The 27,967-nt window shown below is 34.7% G+C and overlaps 1 protein-coding gene across 4 annotated transcripts in view; it reads right to left on the reverse strand.

The window, feature by feature from the left end:
• EXOC2 (exocyst complex component 2) overlaps window positions 1-27,967 on the reverse strand; it is a 124,923-nt gene that overhangs the window by 21,681 nt on the left and 75,275 nt on the right. For all 4 annotated transcript variants that reach the window (XM_051799511.1, XM_051799508.1, XM_051799509.1 and 1 more), the window contains 7 exons: window positions 25,542-25,603; window positions 22,821-22,901; window positions 21,835-21,894; window positions 20,926-20,987; window positions 20,175-20,241; window positions 17,981-18,097; window positions 15,077-15,218 (listed from right to left, as the gene is read on the reverse strand). In XM_051799511.1, coding sequence (XP_051655471.1) covers window positions 15,077-15,218; window positions 17,981-18,097; window positions 20,175-20,241; window positions 20,926-20,987; window positions 21,835-21,894; window positions 22,821-22,901; window positions 25,542-25,603 — 591 coding nt within the window. The remainder of the gene's footprint in view (window positions 1-15,076; window positions 15,219-17,980; window positions 18,098-20,174; window positions 20,242-20,925; window positions 20,988-21,834; window positions 21,895-22,820; window positions 22,902-25,541; window positions 25,604-27,967) is intronic.

Here is a 27,967-nt window from a genome sequence, read left to right on the forward strand (position 1 = left end):
AATACTTAAAAGAGGTGCAGGCAGCTGAAGGCCAGTCTGATAGGTACACATGTTCTTGGTTTGGGGGGTTGTTAAGAGATGGATTTACTTTCATTTCTTCCATCAAACACAATAACAAAGCAGAAAGGGCATTTTACCAATCTGGACCTGAAGGTCATGAGAGCAAAGGATGCTGCATACCATCCTTAGAATTGAACCATAAAGACTCTCAAATTACTCATATTATTGCAGAATCAGCCAAATTTCAACCCATTAATTTGGTAACAAGAAAGGTAAATTATGAAAGAAAAACAAACATAAGAATCTGAACACCATTTAACCCCAAATCCCTAACACATTAACATAAAAAAAAGTACATACATACTTCAGAGCTTACAGCCACTTCATCTAAGCATGCAGATTTATCAGCTCACCCAAATCATCAATTGTAAACAAATGCATCAATGACCCTTAACTGAGCCCAGTATTTGAGACACAGGACCCACAGAAACTTGTCTTTTTATTGTTGTCATTTAAGCACTAACAACATTGTCTGGCAGAGTTACAGCCATTACACAGTATTCTACATGCAGCTGGCCCACCGATGTGTGCTTGTAACCCATAAACTCAGCCTTGTGACAGAACAAGAATACAAACACTTCACAGCCAACAGTGTACTGCCCTACAGATTTAGTATCACTTAAAAGTATCCTACCGTTTCTACTTCAGCTTTGGTTGAATTAAAGTGGCTGTAAGTTTGACTCAAGGGGAAACCCAAGCGTATAAATTAATTACAACTATCAGATATTGAAGTAGGTGGTTTGAGATAGATGAAAAAAAAATTGCATAAGAAAAGCCATTTAACCCAACATAACATCCAAACCAAACCCATTTTTCTTCCTGAGTGGAAAAAAATAGGTTCTGAAGAAAGAAATTTATGCGTGAGACTCTTCGATGTAACAAACCCTCCTTCCTGACATGAAAATTAATACATCTAAGGATGACTCAGTATTACCCAAACTTTTTCTACCACCAATCCATTAGCTGTAGGATGCTGCTTCGCTTCCCACAAGAAAAATTTTTAACAAATTCCCTTCCTCTGCCTCCTTAAGTTTCAGCACATAATAGTCACAGCATTATGTACGTAAGTTCTATTACCATTAGATTTCCACTACAAGAATAATTTTAATGCTGAAGGATTTTCTTTTGAAAAAGCAGAAACTGTTAATAGTCAACATGTAAGGTGATGAAAACAGGGCTCATGTCCCTCATATGACCAGGTTCTCACCAATTTTAGCAGTTTGTAATACAATACTGTGATCCTTCAGTATGCATCCAGGAAACGTGGCAGAATGGGAACTTAACAGCTCTTTTCTGGGCACAGAACATTCTTAAGTTCTTAAAGTCTGCGAGCAAGAGAAACACGAAGGCAAGACACAATATTGTATTTAAGAGGAAACAGACTACTTAGTGTAATATACTTACTTTATATAAATATTTGATGTATATTGGACATATTTTCAAAAAGCCACATGCATCAACAGTTTTCTCATTAAATGAGACCATGCTGACCAAGAAACTGCTCTGCTGTTTAAAAGTTCTCAATTTTTTTTTTTCAGTTTCTGGAGAAAAATTGAGAAACTGTGCAACAGACCAGCTGGTGGGTGGTGGACAACTGAAGAGCATCATCATCATCTTATAAAACTAGTACCAACATTCTTCTGAAGCCTGGTACTCATCTTGTTTCCAGTACTGTAATCTGTTTGTTATTTATTTCCAAATTCTTCACCAGTGAGCCTCTTAAGAAAAAAGAAACCAGTTGTAACCCTTGACAACTCTGACAGAGGCTTCCAAAAGCCTGAGTGTGATAACTCATCATATTTGGTTGTCTTTGCCACTCCCAGACACCTCTCTCATTTTACAGAAGTGTGGTCACACGTCCAGTGGTGTCAGTGGAGATCACAGTCAGCAACACAGACTAACTGTCATATTCCCCCCAGATATCCCCATACAAGAGGATTTATGTAATGGCAAGAAATGTCAGTTTAAAAAGATGTGTTTCACAGGTAAAAGAGCGTAGCTATATGCATCATAAAGATACAGGATGACCGATTCGATGGGAAAAGCAAGTAACTTTTTTAATTGTAAGGTATACTAAAAATCAACATCTCTATCAAAACTGAGAACAGCTGAATCCAAAAATCTCAAGAAGTATTTCCTTTCATTAACACAAACCAAGCATGGTCTGCAAGAACATTAATTTATTTCTTTCAAACACATCATTTTTAAGGCACCCTGAAGGTGTCCTTTCAGGATTTTATAAAACCTAAAATTATTAAAACCTTTCAAAACACAGACTCACTCAGGAAACTGTATGTTCTTCTCATAATTCCTGAAGTCACTGGTACTGTAATAATAGCCTGTCAAATGCAAAATGACAGCAATTTCATACACGAAGAATGGGCTTAGAGATATACTATGTTTATGAATTTACTTTGGTTGTCACTCAAATATTATTATTATAAGAAAAGAGAAAACTGAAGTCAACCTATCCAAAAGAGACTAATTTCACAAATAAAGTACTTGGAACACTACAGACACTAATAATTTTAGTGTCCGGTTTTGGTCTGTGTCTCTCTAACCTTCAAGCTATGGGAAAAATCTCAGTCACCAATGAAACACATCATGCACTTATTACAGTGACTTAAGACAGATATACTTGGGTAAGTAAAAGGCAAACATGACAAGAGGAAGTAGAGTATGGACCTTTTACATTTTTTTTTAAGTAAGAAAATTCAAAAGTAGTGCTTTGAGAAAAAGATTACAAGCAGCATTAAGATACACAGTTTTCATGGTTTTTACAGTAGAGTTTTGTTAGTAGCATTAATGGTTTAAAGTTGCTATTTCTACTGGCTTATATGAATATAGAATGACAACAAGCATGTAGCACATGCATAATATAAAAAGCCTAATACTTTTGGAACCTGATTCTGCAAAGATCTGTGAATGTTTCTAACTTGAAAAAATGCAAGCAGCCAGCACACCGAAAGAAACAACAGAACTGATTCTTAATATTTTTACACTTTTTCTTCCAAATTGCTTTGTGTATCATTTGTGTATATGGGATTTTCATTTGTCCTTAGTAATTAAATTCAGCAAATCGGCAACCAAATCAAAGCCAGGGTAGTAACTTACAAGCAAATACTAACAAGTAGCAGTATTTTATAGTTACAGTGGAACTATCGAGTCATGGGAAAAAACTGACCACAGAAAGGGACCTTGGTTACAGATCCAGCAGATTCTTTGGAAGACATAGTAGGAGGCTATCCTCTGCTTCATTTCACCAAATTCTCAAATTTGAATTATACAGTAAAATCTAGTTATTGTTTATATTTTTCTTCTCTAGACTTGGCAACTTGGAATGACCTTGAAGAGGCAGTCATCATTTTGACTTTCAGACAGTCCTTATTTCTACCAATGTACGTATCTAAAACTGTAACATCTACTGCAGTTAAATGCATGTAGATTAGCATATCAAGAGCATACCTTAAACTTATGGAAAAAAATGTCATAAATTCAATTTCATGTATAATTTTATCTATCTGTTTAAATACCTAGTGAGTTGGAACCAAGTAACAGCACCTTTTAGACATGTTACTGCAGTACAAAAGAAAACAACCCAAAAATCCAACATAAAAACCACCCAACCAAAACCCAACAACCAAAGCACAACAACACCCCCCACACCTTACTGTCTTACTCTCCTAGAAAAAAATGAGAGAAAATTTTTGCAAGACACATACGGTATTCAGTGAGACCACATATTAATTCTATTTATTAGAGTGAAGGTTAGAACTTGCACTGACTTCCAGTGCTACTATTTCATCATTTTTCACTTCCAAGCTTCGCTCAATCCCTACAGCATTTTGAAAAGGGCATGGATTTAAAATCAAGAATGTCTTTGCATGACCTGAACAATAGATCCTTAAAAACTGTTTAGCCCAAAATCAACATTTGGAAGCTATCTTGACTCAGGAGTGACCCACAATAACTGTAAAGCTTAAAATTTTTCACAGTTCAAAGTAAAGGCTTTTAATAATTTTTAATTACTTCAACTGCCGAACAAGTCCAACACTATAATTTCATCCACACATCAATAAGTTTAAGTGTTTCATTAAATTTAAATTGCTAAAGAAAGTTTAAGCTAATGAAATGCTTTTTATTACAATGAATCTGCTGTACTGTTAGAAATTGATTGTATTTTCCCACTTAAAATGTAAGAGTTAAAGGGCTTGATAACTTGGCTATGGAGAAAATACGCTCCAGGCTGAATTTTGTATAGAAAGTTGAGGCTTTTTGTTACACTAAAATTTTTAACTTAACCCTCCCCTTCCCCCGGTCTGTCCAGTGTTACTGAAGTACTAAGGAGACAGCTACTTTCCCACTCAGCTAGTAGGATTCCGCTGTCAGTCCTGTGGCAAGCTACATCTTGAAGACTGCATTTTCATTGATGTTTTTAAAATGTTAGAAATGACAGCGTACATTCAGGGTAAAGAAAATAAATAGTTTTTACTACTCTTTCATCTTGAAATCAGTATTGTTTTATGCTCGACCATAAATCTCTTACGCAACACTTTAAACCACAATCAAGAATGTGAACTGACCAGTGGGTTCAATAAGGGCGTCGAGGTTTTTGGATCTCCCTTGTTGAGTTGTCTGGGGCAAATTCCAGATGTTTTAAGATGATTCTTTGCATCTGCACAGGAGGTACTATAATGCTGTATTTTGTATGGCCCTTGAAGTATCTCCACCACAAGACATTAAGAGCCTTTTTAAGGTGAGAACACTCACTGTTATGGATTGTTTCCAACCAGTACCTATATGCTCAAGGCTAATAAGACAGAACCATTCTCTAAGCACAAGAGTGTGAATTATAGGAAACATACAGGCAGCTCCATGCACCAAAAAGTCTGGTAATTTTGATAGAGGTGAGTTTGTTCAGACCAAGAGCATGATTTTAATTTGGGACTGTCCATCTAAATATCACACACAAATCTCTGACCCTTTATAATTTGAGCTAGAGGATTATAATTTAGCTACATTAAACAGTAGCAGACAAACGTCTACTACAGATCAACCTTAAGAGAGCCACATTCACCTATGAATAGGTAACAACAACAAAGTTTCCCAAATATTAATTATGACCTGTAAATGCTTCTTGACCTCACAGTGCTCCCATGCACAACTGTCTTCAGAAACTGTGATGACGACCCCAGTATGAGCTAATAAACTCTTGCCCAGTATAAAGTTCCTCGGTTTCTACAGCATATCAGTTTGCTTTGAAATCAACTTTTAAAATGGATGCCTTGCTTTCCATGGGATCTTATTTGCAGCACTGACAACCTCAAAACAGGAAATGCAATTGTATGCATTAGCCAAAACAGTACTAAAAATGCAACTGTTCCAGGAGAGCATATGCATTCAAATATAAAATAAAAAAGAGCTAATCCTGAAAACACAATCTGTCAGCAGACAAATGCTGCATAGTAAAAAATTAGTTCCATCAATACAGAAAGCCAAGATCCATACACTTATTGACAGCCACTCAACAGCAGTGCAAGCAGAATGCCTGTGGAAACTGGCTAAAGATTGCCAAAGGGACTTTAAAACACTTCTGAGTACAAGAAGAGAGCAGTCTCAAGATCTGTTAACAGATACCACTACTAACTTGATATTCCGAGAGAAATAGAAAAGCATTTACAATTAGCACACCTGTGAAAACAAATCTTTGTAAGAGGAGAATAAATGCAAGCAAAAAGGCCTAAGGACTTCGGAACAGACCTGATACAAGTTTGGGACTACAGGTAATTTTACTTTTCATATGACTTACTTTCCCTACTCCACTTGTTTCATTACACCTCAGTTTGTTAAAGACTGTCGCAGAAACTACCTTGAGGATTATCGAGATAATAAAAATCTTGTTTCTAAGGGTAACAATTGAAGGAGCAGTCTGAAACTAAGCCTACTCAAACCCCTCATTCACAACCAAGGTTTTAATTTATTTTGGCTTATAATACAATTAGTAATCAAATAAAGCAAATAGTAGTAATGACTATTGACTCAGTGTTTCAAGCTTTTTGGCCTATGATGTTACCACCGGTCTTCAGTTCTGGCTTTCAAACCCATCTGAACCAATCCCACTGAGTTCTTCCTCTCCCGCACTTCCATCCATTCATTTCTACTCCCTTACCCAAGCTGCAAACCCAACAGGCCAGTGATCCAAAACTCTTTCCTGCATCATTCCATAACATTGGGGCACCCAAAATAATGAGTAAACCAGACAGGAAACATTAAGATGCCATTTGTGCCTATCAAATGCAAAGTAAACATGAAAGCATTAACTATGCCAACAAGCACTGGGTATTTGATGACACAACTTTGTATGTGTTTAATTGAAGGAGTTTGAGGCAGTACAAAATTTGTGTGTATATACCCTCATTCATGCTTGTAATAAGAGGTGCTATAACAGGGGAAAAAACAATGCTTACCCTTTCTCCTCTATGCATTATCATTGATTCCAATCCCCAGTTAATTTTCTGTTTTGAGTAATGCAGAAATCAGATCCTATTATCAAAGGCAGTCATAAAAATACTAAATAATATTAAAAGATCTTAAGTGTTTCTCAAAGAGTGTGCTTGAGGAGTTAAAAAAAATGCAGGTCTCCTTGTAAAAAAAAACAAAACCAAACTAAAAAAAAAAAGGTTGTTGACATGAACACATGTCTACCCAGACAGACCATGAACTAACACTGCATGAATTAGAAAATGCTGAACTGATGACAAGTATCCCAGGTAAAGAACAAACTGGCCTTTGAAATGCCAAACTGGAGACAATATGACCCAACTTCCTACAACTGGCTAGACAACAGAAGAGACTTCTCAGTTGTCAGACATTGCTGATAAGTAAATCCTCTGAAGTTGCAATAATTATCATCTCCTTTAGGTATTAGAGATGATTAGGTATTAGAAATTAGGTATTTTCTAACCATCAGTTAGAAAATGTACATGAGTAGACAATTCTCAAGCTACAACAAGACTAGGATGCAGTCTGACCAACGAAACACAGCAAGACTTCAGAGATACAAGGCTTTTGTACTCATGTTGTTTCCATCCCTCGAGCAATATAAATGAAGTCTGTTTTAGGTCTTGAAACTTTTAAGATTATTTCCCTTTTTAAAATAAACACTGCTTTAACAGGCAATTTTCAAATTTGCTGACCGCTTAATTTTGTAGTTTGAGAAGGATGCACGTTTTCCAACTTTTAATGAAAAAATACTGAAGATAAAATGTTTCTGAAGCTTAATAGTCTTTAGCAAAGCATAGACAGAAATGCCACAAGCTATCACAGGAAGAAGTTTGACAGGTAAAGCCAAAGAGAAGCTGGGAGAGAGATGGATGGCAGTCTAGTAAACAACTACTAGTAGGCTTAATAGCAGAAAATGCTATAAAACAGAACTGTGGGTGAAGGTAGACGTGTAAAGCAAGAGGAATCATAAGCAATAAAAAAGTTAAGTTGCAGATGAACTCCTACTGCATGCTTGCACATCTGAAGTCTAGAGTCCTCTGAGATCAGCCAACAAAAACTAGAACCAAAATTAGCAGCAGAAAATCTTGCATGCAAGAAGCGTGGAGAAGCTCAAGAAGATATCTAATAAAGTCTACATTCAAGTGCCACTCAATATGTGGCAGGTAGGAACTGGAAAATGCAATATCTCTCAGGGACGGTTTCTACTGGGATTTCTGTAATAGTCAGAAATTAAAGATAACCTGGCGGCAGAAACTACAGGAAGCTGGAGGGCCAGTTCCTTCTCCTCTTCACATTTGTTGCAACTTTTCCCAAGGACAGAGACGGTATGATGTCCAGTCCATTTCACCAGCTAGAATGATCCTTAAAACTTGTAATTAAGACACCAATATACAACAACTCAAATGCTTTCAGAAGTGGGAAATGTAATAAAACCTGAATGTCTGAAAGTGAAATTGAAGAAAAATCTGAGGTTAAAATGAAATTACACAAATGAAGGTATTTTGAAACCTGCAGTGAAATTTTTGCTTATATTTCAAGCAGCAAACTAATTTTTTTACAAAATTAACTGAAAGGCTACTATATGATGGCCCCTCGCTTTGAAATTTTTGTATGATTCTACTGTGTGAAGTAAACCAAATGCAAGAACTGTAGTCATGTAACACATGGTTTTTTACTTGCTGATTGAACAGGTCATTTAAGGATGTTGAATTCAGTTCATCCTAACAAAACTATTATTGTTATATAGTTAATATTTCCTTACTAGAATGACAAATTATCAATTTACTAATGTATGTTGCAATTGCAGTTAGCTTGAATGAAAAACAATGTATTTTAACTGGAGTATTTAAAGAGTACTGTGTATAAGAATACTTCTGGCATTTTGTAATAAACTCCCCACACCGACAAGTCCTTTACCAAATTCATTTGCCAGTGCAGAACACTGTTTTTCCTTTAACATCATATGCAATATATCATTGTTTTCTTCCTGTTCACATACATGCACATTATTTTCCTGCACCAAAATACTAGAATTTGGCATAAAAAGACAGACAATTCCTAAACACAGTACATCAATAGTTGGTGGACTGAGTTCCAAATCGTCTACCTCTAGTAAGATAATTTTGAAGCCATCCATTTGAACTGTTAGCAGAAATCTAAAGGGTTACAGACAGAGATTTCAAACAAAACTGTTTTGCACATTTCAGTCAAAAAGTATTTGCCTATTTCTAAAAAAAAAAAAAAAAAGGAATAAAATGAAAGAGATTTGTACTATATCCAAACGTTTTTAAGATGTAAATGTACTTGTCATCTTTCATGTAAGCAGGGTGCTGGTGCCCCACATTAAACAAAAGAAGAAAAGTTACGGTTGACAAGTATGTCGCTGCATAACTACAAATTAAATATGCCTTTTAATATTTCATTTTTAACTGCTGAGTACCTTTTCATAAGGCTATTGCCATTAGAAGTTTTTTACTAGATTTTTAAATTAGACAAATAACAGATAAGAGATGTGACAAGTGTAACAAACCTGATTTAGCAGATCTTACGCACTTAATCCTTTATGGTAGTAGCAGCATTTGATACATTTGAAATGTTTCAAACGATGTTCCCTTAACATGCCAAAGAAGAAGAAATTCAGATTTAACTCTACTACATTCAATTTATGCCAAGTATGGAATGAATATCTAAAACCCACAAACAATCAACTTTCAGCTGAAAGTGTGAAATGACCTAAAACTTTCAAAGAAATGTGAAATTTTAAGTACTACAACCTCCCCATATCTGCCAACACTAGTGAAACACAAAACATACATGCTGTATGCTGTGAATGCTGATCAGACTAAACAGCAGCCAGCATTTAAAAGTAAGTTATGAAGAGAGATCACCATATCTGAATTCCTCAGAAAAATAAATGAATATCAACTTTTTGTGTGGTAAACAAATCCACACTTACTACAGTCTCAAATTTATGTACTAAATATAATAAAACTTGCCCCATTATGAAGAGTAATTTGACATTTGCATGCAAAAGCTCACATCAATAATCTGTATATATATAATATATATAAGACCGAATGCTCACATGCAACTACTTCTGCTTGTATAGCACAAACTTCAATACACGGAAATCTTTTCTATCCATTTTCAGAGTAACACAACCACCTCATTCACTGTCCAAAAGACTGTAGGCTTGCAATTCAGAAAAGATCACAAAGCCTAATTTTGTCACGAGACTAAGATGTAACACACGCATTCTAAAATAGAATTAAAAAACCCACAACAAAACACAACTTACTACCAAAAAAGAGGAGAATGAACAGGAACAAAAAACCCCAACTTGTACACTGAACTATCAGATTGATCAGTATACACAAAAAATAATCCAAACCTATATGTGGCAACTGATTAACACTATTGTTTCCTATTGTTCCTTTCACCTCTTTTAATTTTGTTAATACTGTAGAATAAATTAGAACAATGTTTCAAACAACAAAAAAGAACCAAACTACATTTAATTGTTGCTGTATGTTAAAACTGAAGTCTTTATTGTAAAGACTCTGAAGTCTACATTGAAATTAAAATGAAAATTTAAATGAGTTGTTTATTAACAATAAATCTAATTAAGTTAATAAAACTGCCTTCTAACTCCAGCAGTCACACCTCAGATCAAAATAAAGGGCCAAATGTAAAATTACTTTGTGCATAAGTTCTTTCTGATATTCAGAACTTTCATATTGAAAAGAACATGCATGTTGGAAAATTAAACAATAAAAGTTTTAGCACATAGGCTAAATGAAACTTTGTCCCATGCAAACCATTTATCCTTTTTTATGTTTAAAACTGTAACAAAAAGCATATGTATAAGGAAATCACTGATAATTGCAGGACAATTGCCTACGTGAGCAAGGTATATGCTTCTTCCACACTGACATGGTATGAGACTTGAATATCATGTATTTTTCAAAGCTTGTTCAAAAGGAAAGCTTCTTAATTCTAAATTCTCCTTCTGAAGTGTTTGTTTAATACGGTTCTCATTTGTCTATTTTCCCCATGAATTTTATGAAGGAAGGAAGTGTTGTGTTCAGTACTTATGGACAGATGCCTGTAAAGATGCCCATAATAAATAGAGTATCAAGATTTTTCTGAATATTCTATACCTTACAAGACTTTAGCTAGTCAAACTAACCCTGAATGTTCAAACTGACAGGAGTCAAAGAAGGCATTTTAAAGACAAAAATGCTTAAGAGAAGTATTAACACGACATAGCAAACACTGTGGACAGAAACTTGCCTCCACCTTTTTTCCCCTCCTAGTTTATACTTCACTCACTTCTCAAATTTTGTAAAAGCTAAAGGGTAGATTTTTGCCTGTACCAATTCTACTTAATACAAAACCCAGTCGTATCTCTGGAAGAGCTGACATTTCATGAAGCAAGTCAAATGTACTCATGTGAGAAAAAAATGTTATTATTAAAAGATTGAATTATACATGATTGTGTAGTTTTAGTTTGTACATAATTTTTTACTGATATGGAAAAGAAAGCAAGAAAACAATGAGAATGGAAACCAGAAAATTCTCTTACTGCAGGGGTCTACTCGGCTCAAGAACAGAACTGGCAATAAATACAGGTAATTTCTGTAGAGTAAATTTATATGACTTTTATAGCCGTGATTCTAAAAAAAGAAACAACGCTGATAGCACTGGCAAGGCAAAACATTTAGGCTATTGCCTAAATGTTACTCAGTGGACTTGCCTATACATAGCTTGTAGCATTACCTGTAGTGTTACTCTAGCTATATAGTAATGCATACATAACTTCTGTAAGCTGTGCAAAGGAAGTGATCAGTAGTATTAATAGGCTGTTATCCTTAGTGGACAAAAGGGCAAAACCGAGGGAATTTCTTCAATTACACGGCAGCTTCTGGTATGCTCATTTACCTAGTAACAGACCTCTCTGTCCTTTTATTTGCAATTCAAGTCTGTCTGTTGTTTGAATAATACCTTGAAATTCATTTACATTTCTGAATAAAAATGGATTAATTCTATGTAATTTTATATCTAAATCCTACCCCAAGTTATGTTTTTACCTTGCTCGTCCAGTCCATATATTATTCCCATGAACAATTCCATCTACCTAAAGCATTATCTACCTAATAGTCCAGATCAGGTGTTCTCTGCAGAGAACTCTTCAGAAACAGCTGTAGTCTTGAAGTTCTGGACTGGACTAGCAACATGGGAAACTCAGCATCAGAAAATTCTTAATGTTATTCCTAACCAATTCATAAGTATTTTCATACTCACATTTTCAAAAATGTCCTTTGCAAAAGATAAATCATGGCACCAACATGACCTGCTCTGGTCAAATTTTCACTTGCCAGATGGAATGCTTGAAAGTTTCAGACTGCATCAGGGAAATTATTTGCCTTTTACCTAACCTTTTAAATACAGACAAATTGATGTCTTTGACCTTTTCTTTCCCTTCAAAAAAAAAGAGAACTGTTTTTGTCAAAATTTGCCTTTTTACTATCATTAGTACTATCTGAAAGCTAATACAGAAACAGCACATAAAAAAAACTTCATGCCAAACTACTATGTCCTCCCAGTAAGAAACATGGAGTACCTTCAGTTATGCAACACTACACATCACTGATAGCACCACTCAGAACACAAGCGATGAGGCCTAAATAGTTTGCCTTGCCAATGCCATCAACATTTTTTACTTTTTTAAAATTAAAGCTACAAAAGTCAAGATCTAAACTGGGCAAATTAATAAAATAAAATCTTTAAATTTTGCAGTCATAAGGATTACCAAAAAAGAGCCAATAACTTCTAATACACAAATATTTTTTCCTCAAAAAATCGATGTGTCAATCTTTAACAAATCCTTGAGTGAATGGTGTGTTTGACTCAGTGTGATCCACTCCCAGTCATATGTATGCTATTTCAGTTTTAAAAAGTAGGCCTTTTTCATGTTGTATTGAGACCGACTGTAATTTGTTTGCTTGGGGTTTTTCCAAGAGGAAAATAAAAAGACAGCGTGTCTACTGTAGTACTAACTGCATCATTTAGATTATGTATGGGCATATTTTATCAACTAAAATCTTACTGTACAATTTAAAATTGTTTGTGAATACTAGTTTATTGGGAAAAAAAATCTATTATATGCCTGTTGGGTGATATTTTTCTTTTTTGATTGAATATGGAAAAAAGTCAGATTCTCATATGCTCCACAAAGAGATTTTTTTTCCCCCCAGTCCTTTTCAATAATGAAGTTCCTCTACCTTGTCCAAGAGGTTACTTACTAATCACTTACCATATTTATCTTCAGAGTATCAAATATTTCCAGGATCAATGAACAGACAAATGAAGGTTCTCAAAGCTACTCTTTGCCCTGGTTTTGGCTGGGGGAGAGTTAATTTTCTTCCTAGTAGCTGGTATATTGCTATATTTAGTATGAGAACGATGTTAATAACACACTGATTACACTAAGTCAAGGATTTTTCAGCTTCTCATGCTGCCCTGCCAATGAGTGGGCTGGGGCTTCACAAGAATCTGGGAAGGAACACAGCTGGGAAGCTGCCCCTGACTGGTCAAAGGGATATTCCAACTATATGATGCCACATGATGTCATGCTCAGTATATAAACTAGGGGGAAAGCTGGCCCAGGGTTGCTGCTTGGAACAGATTGCACATTGGTCAGGTGGTGGAGAGTGACTGTTTTTCATTTGGATCACTTGTTTTTTTCCCTGTTTTTTTTTCCCTTGGGGTTTATTTATCTTTCTGTTACTTTCCTTATCATTAAAATTTATTATTATTATTTTATTGCAGTTATTAAACTCTTCTTATCTCAACACACAAGTTTTTTCACTTTTACTCTTCTGATTTTCTCTCCCATCCCCCCAGGGCAGGAGAGAAGTGAGTGAGCAGCTGTGTGGTTCTTAGTTGCTGGATGATGTTAAACCATGACACTTTTTTATACCAATAGTCAACAGGGTACATTTGTCAGAAGTTACTAATAAGAAAGGTAGTTCATCAAGATGGTAAAGCACAGAAGTGACTACAATGTTCCTTTTTAATGTGTCTAGCTTGGGGATTAACAAAAAAAAAAACCCCAGACAACTTTTCTACTACTTCAAATTGGCCAACACTGTGATATGTAATCCTAAAGGAGTCTCTGATATACGTCGTCTTCACTTTGATTTTTGCCAAAAAGTTGGAGAGGAAGTATGTAAAAGCAACAATAAATAGGACCACAAGCAGGCTAAGACCAACCTCTATTAGAAATTTAATATTACCTTTAAAGAAAAAAATACTACAAAATAATCTTAAAGGCAACGTGAACCTCATAAGTAGATCGCAATGTGCTAGATCAAGAAAGGAGCATATAAAAAGCTGACACAACTTTTTTTGTCTTGGTTAGCTGGTGGGAATCCAAACATGCCAAGCAAAAACATACTTCAAGTATGATGAGAAGTTATGTATCATTCAGATACAAATTTGAATGTGCAAGATTAATATCTCAGTTATTTCTGCTATATGTTGCAGAAATACAAGCACATATATATATATACAGCACAGAATATACAGCACATATTCTGAGCATAAAAGTAGTAATGAGATAGAAGAGACACTTTTCTCTAAAGTAATAAACCCTAAGATCCTTGTGCTTTTAAGCAAGCAAGCACTGCAGCTCTTGATTCGCAGTTACCAGTGTGCTTCTTATAATTACCTGAGTGTCCAACTTTTAAGTACCGCAGAATTTCTACTAAGCCTGCCACACATAACTCCATTAAAAAATCAAAACAAGAAAGTGCAAATTGATTAAGAGAAGTTCACCTTCAAAATGCCATGTTCTATGTCACTGCAACTAATTTCTACTTGGTATTAACCATGCATTAATGTGATAAGTGATTTAGATACGACAAATTACATATTCAAAGTGTGTGCACAGTATGCACCACTGTGAAAAAAGGTTAATTTATATTATGCTTCCTTAAAACAGAAGCTCTTAAAGCACCTAGATAATGACTAACATCTCAGTAATTTTAAATACAGTGCCTGCCCTTCGATGGTTTAACATTCTTTGCTGAACTACTATTACAATATGCATTTTCTCATAATTTTTTTTATTTCAGAACTGTAATTACATCTATTACCAATGTAGTCAGATTCTGTTGGAAAAAATCCCAAACTACCTCAGTGAATTTTATAAGAAAATAGCAAAGATGACTTTTATAATTTTTTTCTATTATATATAAGCAATGAAGCAAAATAATCACAAAAAACAAGTATTAAAGAGATTATCAATAATGAAAGCAGCTTTAATAATTTGCGGGTATTTGAAAAATGCTTTAAGAATTAAGTAAAGTCTGTGAGAAAGAACTTATAATGAAAACTTGTCAAAAGTTAAAAACATAGATTTAGAAAAAAGTTTTTAATTGTATAGTATATTTTAGCTCCTATCAATCACTGTTAAAATAATTTCATAGTTTAGTAAGCAGATATTTACCTGTTGGAACAAGACAATCTTTCCAATCAAAATATCCTGCATAAATGCCAGGTTCTAATGACCCTACTATTGGATCTGCCTTGAATTCAATGTACATTTCAAACAGTCTTTGATCCAGCTCTTTCAAGGACTCCATACTAACCTAAAAATGAAAAAAAAAAAGATAAAAAAGAAAGAGAAAGAACATAATAAATAGTCATTAACTACAAGAATTAAATCACATGTCCAAAAAATTTCCTCATGGCTTCTTTAATTTTCAGTAAAAAGTAGCAATTACTGACATTTCAATTCATAATTACATATATAAAAGCCTAAGAACTTCTATATTATCTGTCCATCCTACCTAGATTAATTTTTTTTTCGGATTGTACTCAGCAACAGACATTTTTGTGAAAAGTCTAAGGAAGCAGGCAGATCATTTGCTAATTCTCTACTGGCATGATTTCTTCCCCCTGCATGTCAGGAGGTCTTTATCTTGCAAAGTAAACAACTGAATTTTGTCTGTGCTTTAAAATATGCCCATAATAATCTCTATCATGACACATGAAGACTTTTGTACGATACTTTATATCTATCAATTGTAATTTTATAATTTCTCACTATCCACTCTGTATTCAAAAAATACATGATTTATTTAGGAGCCTCTGCCTTCTAAAACTGAACATACTGACTTTCCCTCTCTACTTGAATGCATCTCTGGAGCAGAAGCATAAGCTGCAGCTCACCAACATTTGCAGAATTTTTCTCTTTAACAGCTCTCCGTGCTTTTTTTTAGTGATTCACACAACTTAGCCACACTGAAAGCTAAAGGGATATGCATAGCTTGTTCCTTGTAACTGAACAACTTTAAATATTATACAAGACTTCATATTAAACATAGGTACCCCCTGTAATTATAGCTTCTACAGCAATTCCATGGATGTTAAATGGATGTTAAATGAAAATAAAATGAAATGAAAATGAAAATTAAGATGAAAATATCATGTGTGACTTCGACTTAAATGTATTTACCTTTATAAGAAGAGCTTAAGCAATATCAAAGTAAAGATTTTAAACTAGTTTTCTTTTTCCTCAACAATTAGTGGAAAAAGCACACACAAATAAAATACATATAAATTATAATTTCCAGAAGTAAAGGGGTTTAAACACAAGGAAGAAGGTACATCTCTAGATCAGACTGGGAATTCAGACAAGAAAGAAAAGAGGAATATCAACACCTTATCATTCCTTTCTAATTGACTAAACTGATGATAAAAAGTTGAGTTAAAGAATCCCCACAGAAAAGTACTTACAAGAGTTATGTAGAAATAAAATATAATTACAGGTGAATACCATAAGTATGTGCCACGATAGCACGTGCTAAAGCACAGTGTAAAGTTTGGTTGTTTTATATAATTTTGTGTTTGGAACACTAAATAAAAAATGGAAATAACCATGCAGAATGTAAGGAAATGTTCTTAGCTACCATTTTATAATTTCTGTATTTTCAGAATATTAGATAGTAATGATTTCCCTACTAACAAAGGCAACTTTAAAAAATGCCCAACCAAAGAACAGATAGTCTTATACCAAAACACACTAGAAAATTCACTTTAAAATTCAATTTATAAAGCTGAGAGAATAGTTTTATTTCAGTCTCCTCAGATAAAAACTAGTTCTGTTTAAAAAAAAATTGGCAATTTTTTATTACATTTCTTTTTATCTAACATTTAAATAAATTTAAAAACGTACAGAAGTTTAGGTGACAGAACAAAAAACCGAAACAATCAACCCACTCCTCTAAACATCTGTGAGTTTCTATCCTTTTAAAATTAATGAAGGGCTCAAAAATTTCCCTCTTAAGATGACTATCTAATTATCCAAATCCTCCCAGCTAGCATTACCAATTGATGTGTCCCATATATGCAGTATTGCACTAGTTAGTGCTTTCAAAGGGTTAACGCAGACTTGAAATCAATTTGCCACTTTAACATTCGAATTTGGTAATTTATAAACCTACCAAACTTTTAGTGGCATTACTCTGACGTGGTTGTACAAGGCAGGGTGTTGAATACATACATGACAGATGTCTTAGTTGCTTATAAAGACAACACTAACTGTACTTAGCTCAACTCCCAGTAGCAAAAAATGGCAATATCCAGAGTAATTTTCTATATTGTACTAAACATACAAATCTTAGCAATCCCATTTAAATGCTATTCAAAATTACTTCAGCCATAGAAATTCAAACAACATTCAGGCATTATGGGACTAAGGACGTACTACATAGTAGAACAATCAGTTTGAGTGAAATATTGTACTCTGTACTGGAAAAGATAACATTTTACTTCCCATCAACTAATATTTCTGGAAATAAACTAGCTTTATGGTCCTAAGGATTAAGTCACAACATTTCTCATAAGAAATGATTAATCTTTACAAAAAGGCAGGAAAATGAGACAGCTACTGCCACCCACTTTGACATTTTCGTTCTTTGAAAAAGAAAAAACAACAACCCCCCCCCAACACAACAAAAAACCCATGAACTAGTTTATGAACAACAGCTATCAGTAACGCATACTGCCAGATGAAATAATTTATCAAGAGTATTTCTGAGATAACAATCTTTTACTCTCTGCATTGAGAGAACACAGTGACATTAAACAGCTCTACTAAGAAATCTGATAAGCTTTGCCATTGAACACACAAGTCCTGAGGAAGAGGTCACATTTTCTATACCAGCTATTTAAGCCTTGTATGAACACATAGAGCCATACGCTTGTTGTGTCCCACTGATGCTTGGAGTCCTCCTCATTTGTGGAAGGCTCACCTAAGAGTCCTTTTGGCTATTTGATACTTGCATCTACTTTGCACAGAAAGTAAACCAAACAGAAATCTGGTGATTATTCCAGTGTTCTCACTTACTTGAGTTATTTTATCAACACCTTGAAAGCCATGTTTCTCAAAATGTTCAGCTATATTTAGGAAGGTATGACGTTCCAGGTAACGGCAGTTACTGAGTGCAATTAAAAGCCTCTGTTCCTAAAAATTTGTTTTAAGAGAAGAAAAAGTATAATAATTAGAAAAAAGAAATATCAGTATAAGCAATACTGTAAACATATAGAGAGTATTTTATTGGCTCTCTGTGCATGATAAATATGCTCATAAATAAGGTGGCGTTTACAAATACTTTCGTCAATAAACCACTGAGAACTGAGTGAGTATCAGGTATGATGACTGAACATTCATGCTTTTTCTTACAGGATCCGGAGCATTCTTTGGAATAGTTGTGACTAATAGAGAATCGCAGTTAAGACTTAATGAAAATTGGGTTTGGACAGCCTTCCAGGAAGCTGTTTCTGGATTTTACTGTGTTTCAAGAAATATGGTAACAATTATGACCATCCTAAAATCAACTGACTATCATCTTCACTTTTACACAAAGCTGGCTAAAGCAGAGGAAGTAAAAACAGATACTGAACGAATGCACACCCACTCTAAAATACTAGAAGGTTCAGACAAATAAAATACAATTTCAGTCCTTTGAAAAAATTCTAGGTGGTTATAACTTCTCTCTGTTCTTCAATGATTTTTTTTGATTACGAGGGAAACAAATACATTCTGGAGTTGAGGTACCACAGTTGCCTTTCCCTGACCTTGATGTAACAAGGTGTAGTTTCCAAAGAACTAAACAAGACAGAACCACTATTTAAATAGATTGGGTATTCCCTCTTCCCTTCTCCTTCTTCCATTGGCAAAACATTTTTCTACCTCAGATGGAAGTTAAAAGTCAACCAAGAAAATATTTTGAAAACAAAATTATTTGACAATGAAGTCATAATAACAGCACTGATATGATTAAAAATGGTATTTGTTTTCAGACCCAGAACTCCTGACAGTTCTGTATTTTGGTAATATGATGACTAGTTTTGAGATGTGCAGTTGCCCACTACTTAAAGTTATAATCGGTTAGTGTACAGATTGTTAAAAAAATGAGAATTTAAAAAATACAGTGACCAATCTTACTCTGATCATTCACTTTCGCTGTTTTCATTACAGAAAGACAAAATGTTCTGTGATTTCTATAAAAAAAATAATGATACCATGGAAGCCAAACATTGTCTGAAATTGTTGATTTCTTCTTTTTTATTTAAATGTTCATACCTATGACATATGGCAGAAAGTTCCAGTCCCAAAAAGTTAGATTTTTACATTAATTGTTGACAAAGTTAAGTGTTGCAATAATGACATAAAGAATATCTAAAAATTTTTAATAATTTCTAGATATTCTAATTTGTAATAATTATTAACATCTGCAATACAGAAACTTGCCCCAATTTGGCAATCTGTGATTCTTTTATTGCAGCAGAAATGCTTACTGCTCTTGTAAATGAGGCAAAGTTGGGCTTCTGACAACATTTAAAACCTGTACTAAGGAATATTAACTTCACAAGAGGTTCTCATTATCTCATGCAGTAGTTTTTGCAGGTAAGGTAGTAGTATTTGCAGGTAAAAAACTACATTTTTTTAATAAGCTGCTGAACTAGAAGAAAGTACATTGACCAAAGTGTCAAGAATATCAAAAACCTTTTTTCCAATTTCCTAAAAAACCAAAACCAAACAAGTCAAACAAATAATCAATACTTCAAGTAAATTTTCTGGGGAAAACTACATTACTGATTTTCTGTATCTTAATGGGTTTTAAAAAGTAACTAATAATCAGACTGGTTCTAATTTAAAACAAGGTAAAAAAATCAAATGTCAGATCTTCAGCTGACATAACACCAGTGCTTTTTTCACTGATTTCTGTGATGCCATTTTAGTTTCTGAGAAGGACCTGCTTTCAGAAATCATCTTCATTAGTTACCTTAAGACAGTATACTAAGATACCACAAAAAGCAGTGCTTTTAATAAAAGCCTTATATTTAAGCCCTATATCCTTATATTATCTCATGCTTATGTATCTAGGAAACACCTCTAGAACACAAAATTGTTCTCTATAAAAAAGGAAAACAATATAAACAATTCTTACGATATTGCAATGATAAAAAAGAACCACATTCCTGCAACTTTGAAAAATATTTTCACATCAGCTTTTAGAAACAGAAGCCAAACTTACTGAAGAAAGACTTGAGTCTTCATGAATGCTTCCAAACAAATCTGGAGATGAAACATCAACTGAAAGACTAGGAATAATGTTTAAAAAGTGAGTAGTAAGTGCTTTTGACTATTTGATACATGGTGGATTTAAACGAACATGAACGAAATGGAATCTTGTTTCAAAGCCCCTCACACAGACAACAAAGCAGCCTATGTTGTACAGTTTTTCCAAGATGCCCACAAAGCCTTGCAGGAGCTTGGTGGACTGACAGTGCTATTCTAGCTACAGACGTTTCCTTCTTAAAGCATTTTACTTTTCTTTCTATAATTTCTGTTTTGCCACAGATTCTGTTTCGGTTTTACACCTATCCATCCAACAATCATTCATATAGGAAGAAAAAAATAAATTGCATTAAAAACAGAGTTATTTTGCCATTTCCTAATGCATATTGCAATATTTGCCAAGTCTCTGGCTTTTCACAAACGAAAGCTTTCAGCTCTTGGAAACTCAGGCTACTCTGACTTGTTTTGTGTGTCACTGAATAACATTGTATAGGTAATATCATATTAAAATATTTACTACATGATGTCACGCAACTGTTTGGCATAAAAAGTATATGCTCTTATTTCAAAGCATTACTATTCAGAGGCAAAAGTGTTCACAAGAAATATGAACTAGAGAAGGGATAAAGCCACAGCCCCACTGAAATGTAAGACTTGCACCCACAATTTTAGAATACTACACCTAAATCTTATTTCTTTTTACTTACTGTGATGTATCTATGTCGCCATCAGGTTTGGTGCTCAGTTGTTCCAAACAGTCTATAAAGACCTAGGAAACAATAAAGGAAGATCTACATTTTCTGCCAAAACTGAAAAAAAAAAATAAATCTTAAATTCATTTTTACTACAGGCAATAGAAGCAGAACAATCATCATCACCTTTCTTTGTCTTAAACCTTACATAAACACAGTAAAATTTCAGTTATAACTTTTGAATGCATATTTTCTACTTTGTAGGTATCATAGTTTACTTGTAGTAAAACACGGTAATTTTTAATACTGATAAGTCATTTTCATCGTGCATGTCTAAAATGATACAGTGATAATCTGCTGATTTGCAAAGGAAGCACTAGTAATAGTTGTCGTGTTCAATCTGAACACTGGATCCCAAGGAAAAATTGCAGAAGCCTCACTAAAATTCATTCTTTGCTTTGGCTTAGGATTTCTTATTTGAGGAGACTATAAAAATCCAAAGAATGCCATTTAAATAGCTTTAAAAAAAATCGGATTTTGTTACAAAGAATATTGGTCTCTGATAGAAAAATTAAAAGCTACATCTTCAGCTGATGAAAATCGGCATTGTTCTTTTTACTGCAGTATATAGATGTTAGATGGCATCAGCTCAGTAAGTGTCAATTGCCAGTAAAATCTTGAACAATCACAATCAGCAAAATACTTGAATATGTCTCTTATCCTCTGAGGATTTGGCTTCATCAGATTTAGCTAGTAAGCTCTACATACTTTTAAAGTCAATATTTCTCAGTATCCCAGAGTGTACCAGAGGAATAATACAGTCATCAACTCAAGCTAGCTTCTGGGAGGTAGGTAAGGTACAAAGTACACATTTTGGATGGTGACTTGTGTTCACTATTTCATACTTCAAAGCGCTCCAGTTACCTGCATGATCCCAATGCTTAGCTGGCACACATCCTCCTGTGTCTTCTGCTGCTGGAAAACCTGAGGATGCAAGCATATTATTTCAGTAGAACAGCTTCCTTATTCTCAAGGAAGGCCTGAGTAATCCATCCCTAAAGAGATGACACAATTAGAGGAATGGTTGCTGGGACACAGTGTTTTCCCATCCTAAAAATGGGAGAGAAAATACAAGTCCCAGTAAATAGTTTGATAAGCATGAGGAGATAACACACCAAAAGGAAGGAAGTCCTAGTACATGTGATACGTATCATTGTTGGCTAACGGAGCAAAAAGCTCCAGGATGGAGCAAAAACTCCCAGGATATTCAAAGATCTTTGCATCCGAATAAAGAAGGATTCATCACGCAAGTGAATTCACTGCAGATCCTTCTGAAAAATCTTCATTAAGAAATTAGACAAGCTAGCCATAAAGATTAAAATAATGGAGGAGAAAGAAACCATATCTATACAGAGGGGCCCAAGGGAGTTTGGAAAAGTGTTAAACTCCCTTAGAATGCTGAAACCTGAAAGAAAACATCAGTATCACAATAAACCAGGGCCTCAAAGTACTGAGTGGATGGGGACAGAAAGCTGAGTTCAAGTTCTGCAAATAGTTTGGATGCAACACTGAGTGAAGAGTAACTCCTAGGAATGGCCTCTCCCTTCCTTTTTTTTTTTTCAGATGTAAAGTAACATCAACTGCTATCTGAAACTTACATGAGTAGCATTTATTTTTCAAAAGAACAACTTTAAAGATTTAAATATAGGTTCAACCTGCCCCGCACACAAATTAGCTCTAACTAAGGAAGCACAAGCAGAATTCTAAAATCTGGCAGAAGTGAAGAGGGTGCACATGGAAAAAAAATAAAGAGGAAAGTTTTACCCCTGGATCATTCTCTGAAAGTTCTTTTTATGTAAATTAATTGGTTTCAGAACAAGAACAAAATAAAAGCGTAAATCAAAACTTACACTGGCCTCTCCAGGTTTGCAGTCCAGCACAGTTTTAAGAGATTGCAAGGAATGAATAATGCACTGTTCAAACTGGGATGGCTGAAAGTCAAATGAGTTGTTAGCTTTAGACAAGCATCTTAAGTATATACCACACAAATATATAAAAGCTTCCAAAGTATACAGTAAGCTTTTTATTTCCAACTTATCCCAAATAAGGGGGGGAGGAGGATCACAATTTGTATATTGCCAGAGGATCCTTTTGTACTAATGCACTTTTGTACATAAGTTATCTACAGAATTATTACCATAGATGAATGTACATTTTTTTATATGAATGAGAGACTTTTACACCAAACAGCCTCTTACAAAAGGGTCATGAAAGATTTTCATAGCTGTTTGTGGCAGCATTACAGATACCTGTGACACACTTCCTCCTGTCCTCATTGATCCAAGTTGGAATAGAATTTCACCTAGGATATCAGATATTTCTGCATTCTATTCCTGCAAAAGGTTTCTAAGAAAATCGGACTGAAATCGCTTTCACATGAAAGACAAAACCCCCACTGGTTTGGGGGGCTTCTTTTACCTTCAGGTTTCCAAACCTCAAGCGTAAGTATCTTGATACATATATCAATATCATTCTGAAAGTGCAAACAAGTTCACAGGAGAGTCATTAGTCATTTTTTCCTTGTCTTTCTCTCTTCCCTGGTAACTCACACTTTATTTTTTTAAAGCTGCTGGTATTAGGCATGAGGCTGTTGTGCAAGGCAACATGAAGCAGACACTGTTCCAGAAAAGAAAGACATCATCCTAGTGGATTTGGGTAAAAGTGAACAAAAAAGTTTATAAGCCACATAAACTTGCTTTTCATTCAGTAGATAGTTTATGGCATGTCACCAACTGGCTTAGGAGTAACTTTTATTTCTGTAAATGGTGGAGGTGGATTGTGAAACTGATGCCCGCATGGTAAAATTACAATCATGAAAAAAGCCAGTAAGAAAATCTATATTTATTATTTTTCGATTCCTTAAAAGAAAAAGGCCAGCAGTAAAGTGCTGCTTTTGGGTTTTTGCTTCCACACAATAAAACATCACACCTCAGGAGAGGAAAGTTTTTCAGATACTTGCTACTTTGGATATTATGAAGCTAAGAAAGGCTAGTTCTGTGTTTCACTGTATCTTTTACCTGGAATATAAATGTTAAAGTGGTTATCAACCCGTATTTCCTGCAAACTTAAAACACAATTTCACTCTCCAGCCTAAGATGTCCCTAAAGAGACTGCCTGGCCCTTTTTCATAATGCTCAATTTTTGCTAGTTTTTGCTATAATATTACCACAATGAACTCTAGTAGACAAATAACCTTTCCACGAAAAAACACAGTCAACTTCCACCACTAAAATCTGGCATGTCTCAGCCAAGACCTCAAAAGGCATCTAGGCAGTGCAGTATACAAGGAATTAATAGGCAATTTCTAAACACAAAAAAGACTTAAGCAGTTTCTTAATAAAGATAAGTTAGGATACAGCACGAGCATAAGGAAACAACACTTTTGTGGAAGACCCTTTCCCCTGCCTCTATTTTACAGATGAATATAGTGAAAAACAGAAAACTTAAGGGACTTGCCCAAGTCTGCGGCAACTGAAATTGAGATCAGAAGCTGTAAACCTGGTTATAGTACTACAATTGCCCAACAACACTCCTTCCTACAATATGTATATTGTGACTGCTTATTGCCCTCCTACTCAACTTCTAACACATATTTATAGAAGCAAATAAGAAGAACTAAAAAAGTCTGTGGAGCATTCTCTTAGATAATATACACAAAGCAACTCCCCCTCCCACAGGCCTTTTCTGCTTTCGCAGATTGTTTTTAAGTCACACCTACAACGTGCTTGCTGTGTTTTAGGCATTACTCATTACTGTTTATTTCCAGAAAGTATCTCACTAATTTATCTGAATTTGGTTTCAAGTCATTGCTTGTTTGCATGTAGGCAATCTCCTAAATTAGTTGCTTTTCAGTTCAATTTCTCATTATAACATATAAGTGACCTATTTATTTAGCTACAGACCAATTCCATGGTAATGTGCCTACTAAGTTATAAAGCATTTTGATGTGAACTGAACTTGTGACCTCAAATATGACTTTTTACTTTAGTAAACCATCCCTAAAATAAGATTGCTTAACAATGGAAGTTATTATTGTTTATCTCAGCAAAAGCATGCTAGAGGTCAGCAGTAATTACACTGACACATTTAAATAACCCTATTTAAGGCAGAAAGCCATGGTATGGTATCTGGATGTCAAATTCTTATTTATATTTTTCTCTTAATATACAGTACAAATTTGCAAAACTTTTATTTATGATGGGGGTTTTTTTGTTTTGCACCTTCAAAAACAGTGCTGTCTAGTAGATCTATTATCACTTAAAGTTACTTCACATAAAAAGTTGCTACACATAAAAAGTATAAACAAAAAGTTTGGAAAAAAGAGCAACAAATAAATTTGTGTTTGTGATGACACCTGTTAAGATTGCTGTAAAGACATTGTAACCATTCATACAATTTTTAAAAAATTATCTTGTTATATTTTCATATTTTTATAAAACTATAGACACCAGTATGCACACATATAGAAAAAGTCCAAAGTTACTTGATTTTTGGACAATATAGAAACCAGTTTTGTTACACATAAAAAAAAGAATCCAGCAAAGTGCCTACCAGACACCAAGTATACCCACCAACGATGTCAAACCTTCATTGTCAACAACCCAGTCTTCCTTTTCAGCTAATCTCTTTATATCTGTAAGACAGAGTAAGAGGGGAAAGGGGGGATGGGGGTGTGGGGAGAGAAGGTATTCATTTTTATTATTAAAAACTCCTTGAACTTGAAAAGATAAACCACAGACATTGGGACTGCAATGACTAGGCATACGAGCAAATAGCACTAAAAGCTTCAAAGCTTTCAACACTCTCAAATGACTCAGAATGGAACTCATACATGGTATGCTGGTGACACCACACAGAGAAACACATCTATGATACATGGCAAGAGTTACATGCAGCACATTGTTTACTGGAAAGCTTAAAATTAAAGCAATATTGTGAAGGCTTTGAGTGTGTTTTTATTTTGTAAATTTTTAATCATAACATAAAATACTGCATTTAAGAACCCAAGTCTCTAGTCTATTATATTCCAACTGTTAATTAAAAATGAAAGAACAACTGCCTAGCCTTTCAGCAAAGACAGAAAGGACAGCATATAATTCATATTCAGAACTATAAAAGAGGCACAAGGTCCCCACTCAGGGTCAAGGATCCATGACACAAGACTTTCTTAAAAAAATACATGAAGGTGTATGCAAATAGCACTCTTCCACTACTCAGAAGGTGTCAACTTCTATTGGCTTACTAAAGCTAACAGGAGCTAAGTAGGGATGTGAATCCAAAGCTCATGGGCTATAAACACAACTGTTATATGGACATGTGCATTATACATTGTAAACAGAACAAAGATGAACTGTGTGCAGTTTGTTGGGCTTTGACATACAGTTTTCCCCCACACAAACTGCTCATCAGAACTGTCTGCACATTATCAAACTCCCTTTTAAATGAGCAAAAATTTCAGTGAATTACCATCTCTCCTTAAAATACAAGAAAAGAGGATAACTAATTCACACTGAAAGGTATTTTCACTATCTAGGTGGTTTAATCAGCTAACTTAAGAAGCTTGGTCATAGCGTCATACTCTGCAGTTCTGTATCTCATGAAGTATAGGCTCAGTAAGGATAAAAAGCATTAAGGAGTTGTGCAGAATAATTACTCTGTTCATTTTCCTACTTGGTAAACCTCTTAATTCAACTGATATTCTTGTAAGGGTTTAGATTGTACTGGTCAGCCTTTACATGTTTCTTTGGCTGTTCACTTTTGCATTCTCTTCTTAGCTAATACAAATATAACCTCCCCCAAATTTCTTTCTCATATTTCACTGTTCACCAAATTCCAGTCAAATACATTCATGTAAATCCCCTGTCTACTCTGGCATTCACATAATTTGTCTTTCATGACCTTTATGAGCAGCGATCACATATGGGAGGGAAAGAATACAGACTGCCTCTCAGGGCCAGCATGTATACATGGTGTTTATCCTAAGACAAGAAAACCCTGTGCGTGGGCTGAAGTGCTCTATTGAATATTTTAACTACATCTGAATTGTAACTACATGTGAATGCCTTTACCAACTTATAACATGCAGAGAGAGATGAGATTGACCTTGATATCAGCACCTTATGCATCTCATGTTTTGGAGATATTAGAGAGGCAAAATTCAAGTCCAGGAGGAGCTTTTTTGACTTATGTATTACAGATAGCTACATCTGAGATACATTTACATAGCTCCATGAGAACACTGAAAATACCCATTACTTGTTCTTTCACTCATTCCCTAATAATAGTTTTTCCAAGGGCCAAATTAACCTGGTTGCATGCAGAAAAAAGCCTCCATTATCTAAATACATCTAGCAGTTAAAATTTTGCTTTAGTTGGCAAAGAACAACAAAAAAAAGGGTCCATGGACAAGGTGTGCAGTGCAGCAGTGTAGAATGAGAGTCATAATACATGCAGGCATCTTTTCTCCTGTTTGATGCTATAGCAAATACATAAGCTTTACTGATAGGGGATGGAAGCTGCAGTCAAGGAAGGTTGCTGTTATGGCTATCCAACCAATAAAACACACTGCCAACTTAGAGATCCATTTCTTTTGATTCAAGACAGAAAAGTATGAATAAAGATGTTCAGATCAAATAGAGAATCATTCACATATAGACTTGTAAATGCGCTTTTATAAAAATCTAAGGTACAGACTACCACAAGATTTTTTCCTACACAGAATGTGTGTGGCCAGGAGTCAGAACATAACAGAGCAGAAACTCTGCATCCAAACCAAGAGCTGGGCTACTGCCATGATGCAACAAGCAGGCAAAACTAGTAAGACAGCAGACTTTTTCCATCATTTATCACATATTGGATCTCTCTGGACTGTGCTACATAGATAGCTCAGAGATTTGGTAAGCTCAAAACTGTCAGCAAATCAGTTCATAGCTAGATACTTCCTTCCTTTGAAACAGTAGGACATCTGAGGAATCACAGACAGTGGAATAAGACCATC

This window comes from Manacus candei, unplaced genomic scaffold (assembly GCF_025592945.1).
Source record: "Manacus candei isolate 608988 ecotype Guabito, Panama unplaced genomic scaffold, ASM2559294v1 h1tg000049l, whole genome shotgun sequence".
Lineage (NCBI taxonomy): Eukaryota > Metazoa > Chordata > Aves > Passeriformes > Pipridae > Manacus > Manacus candei.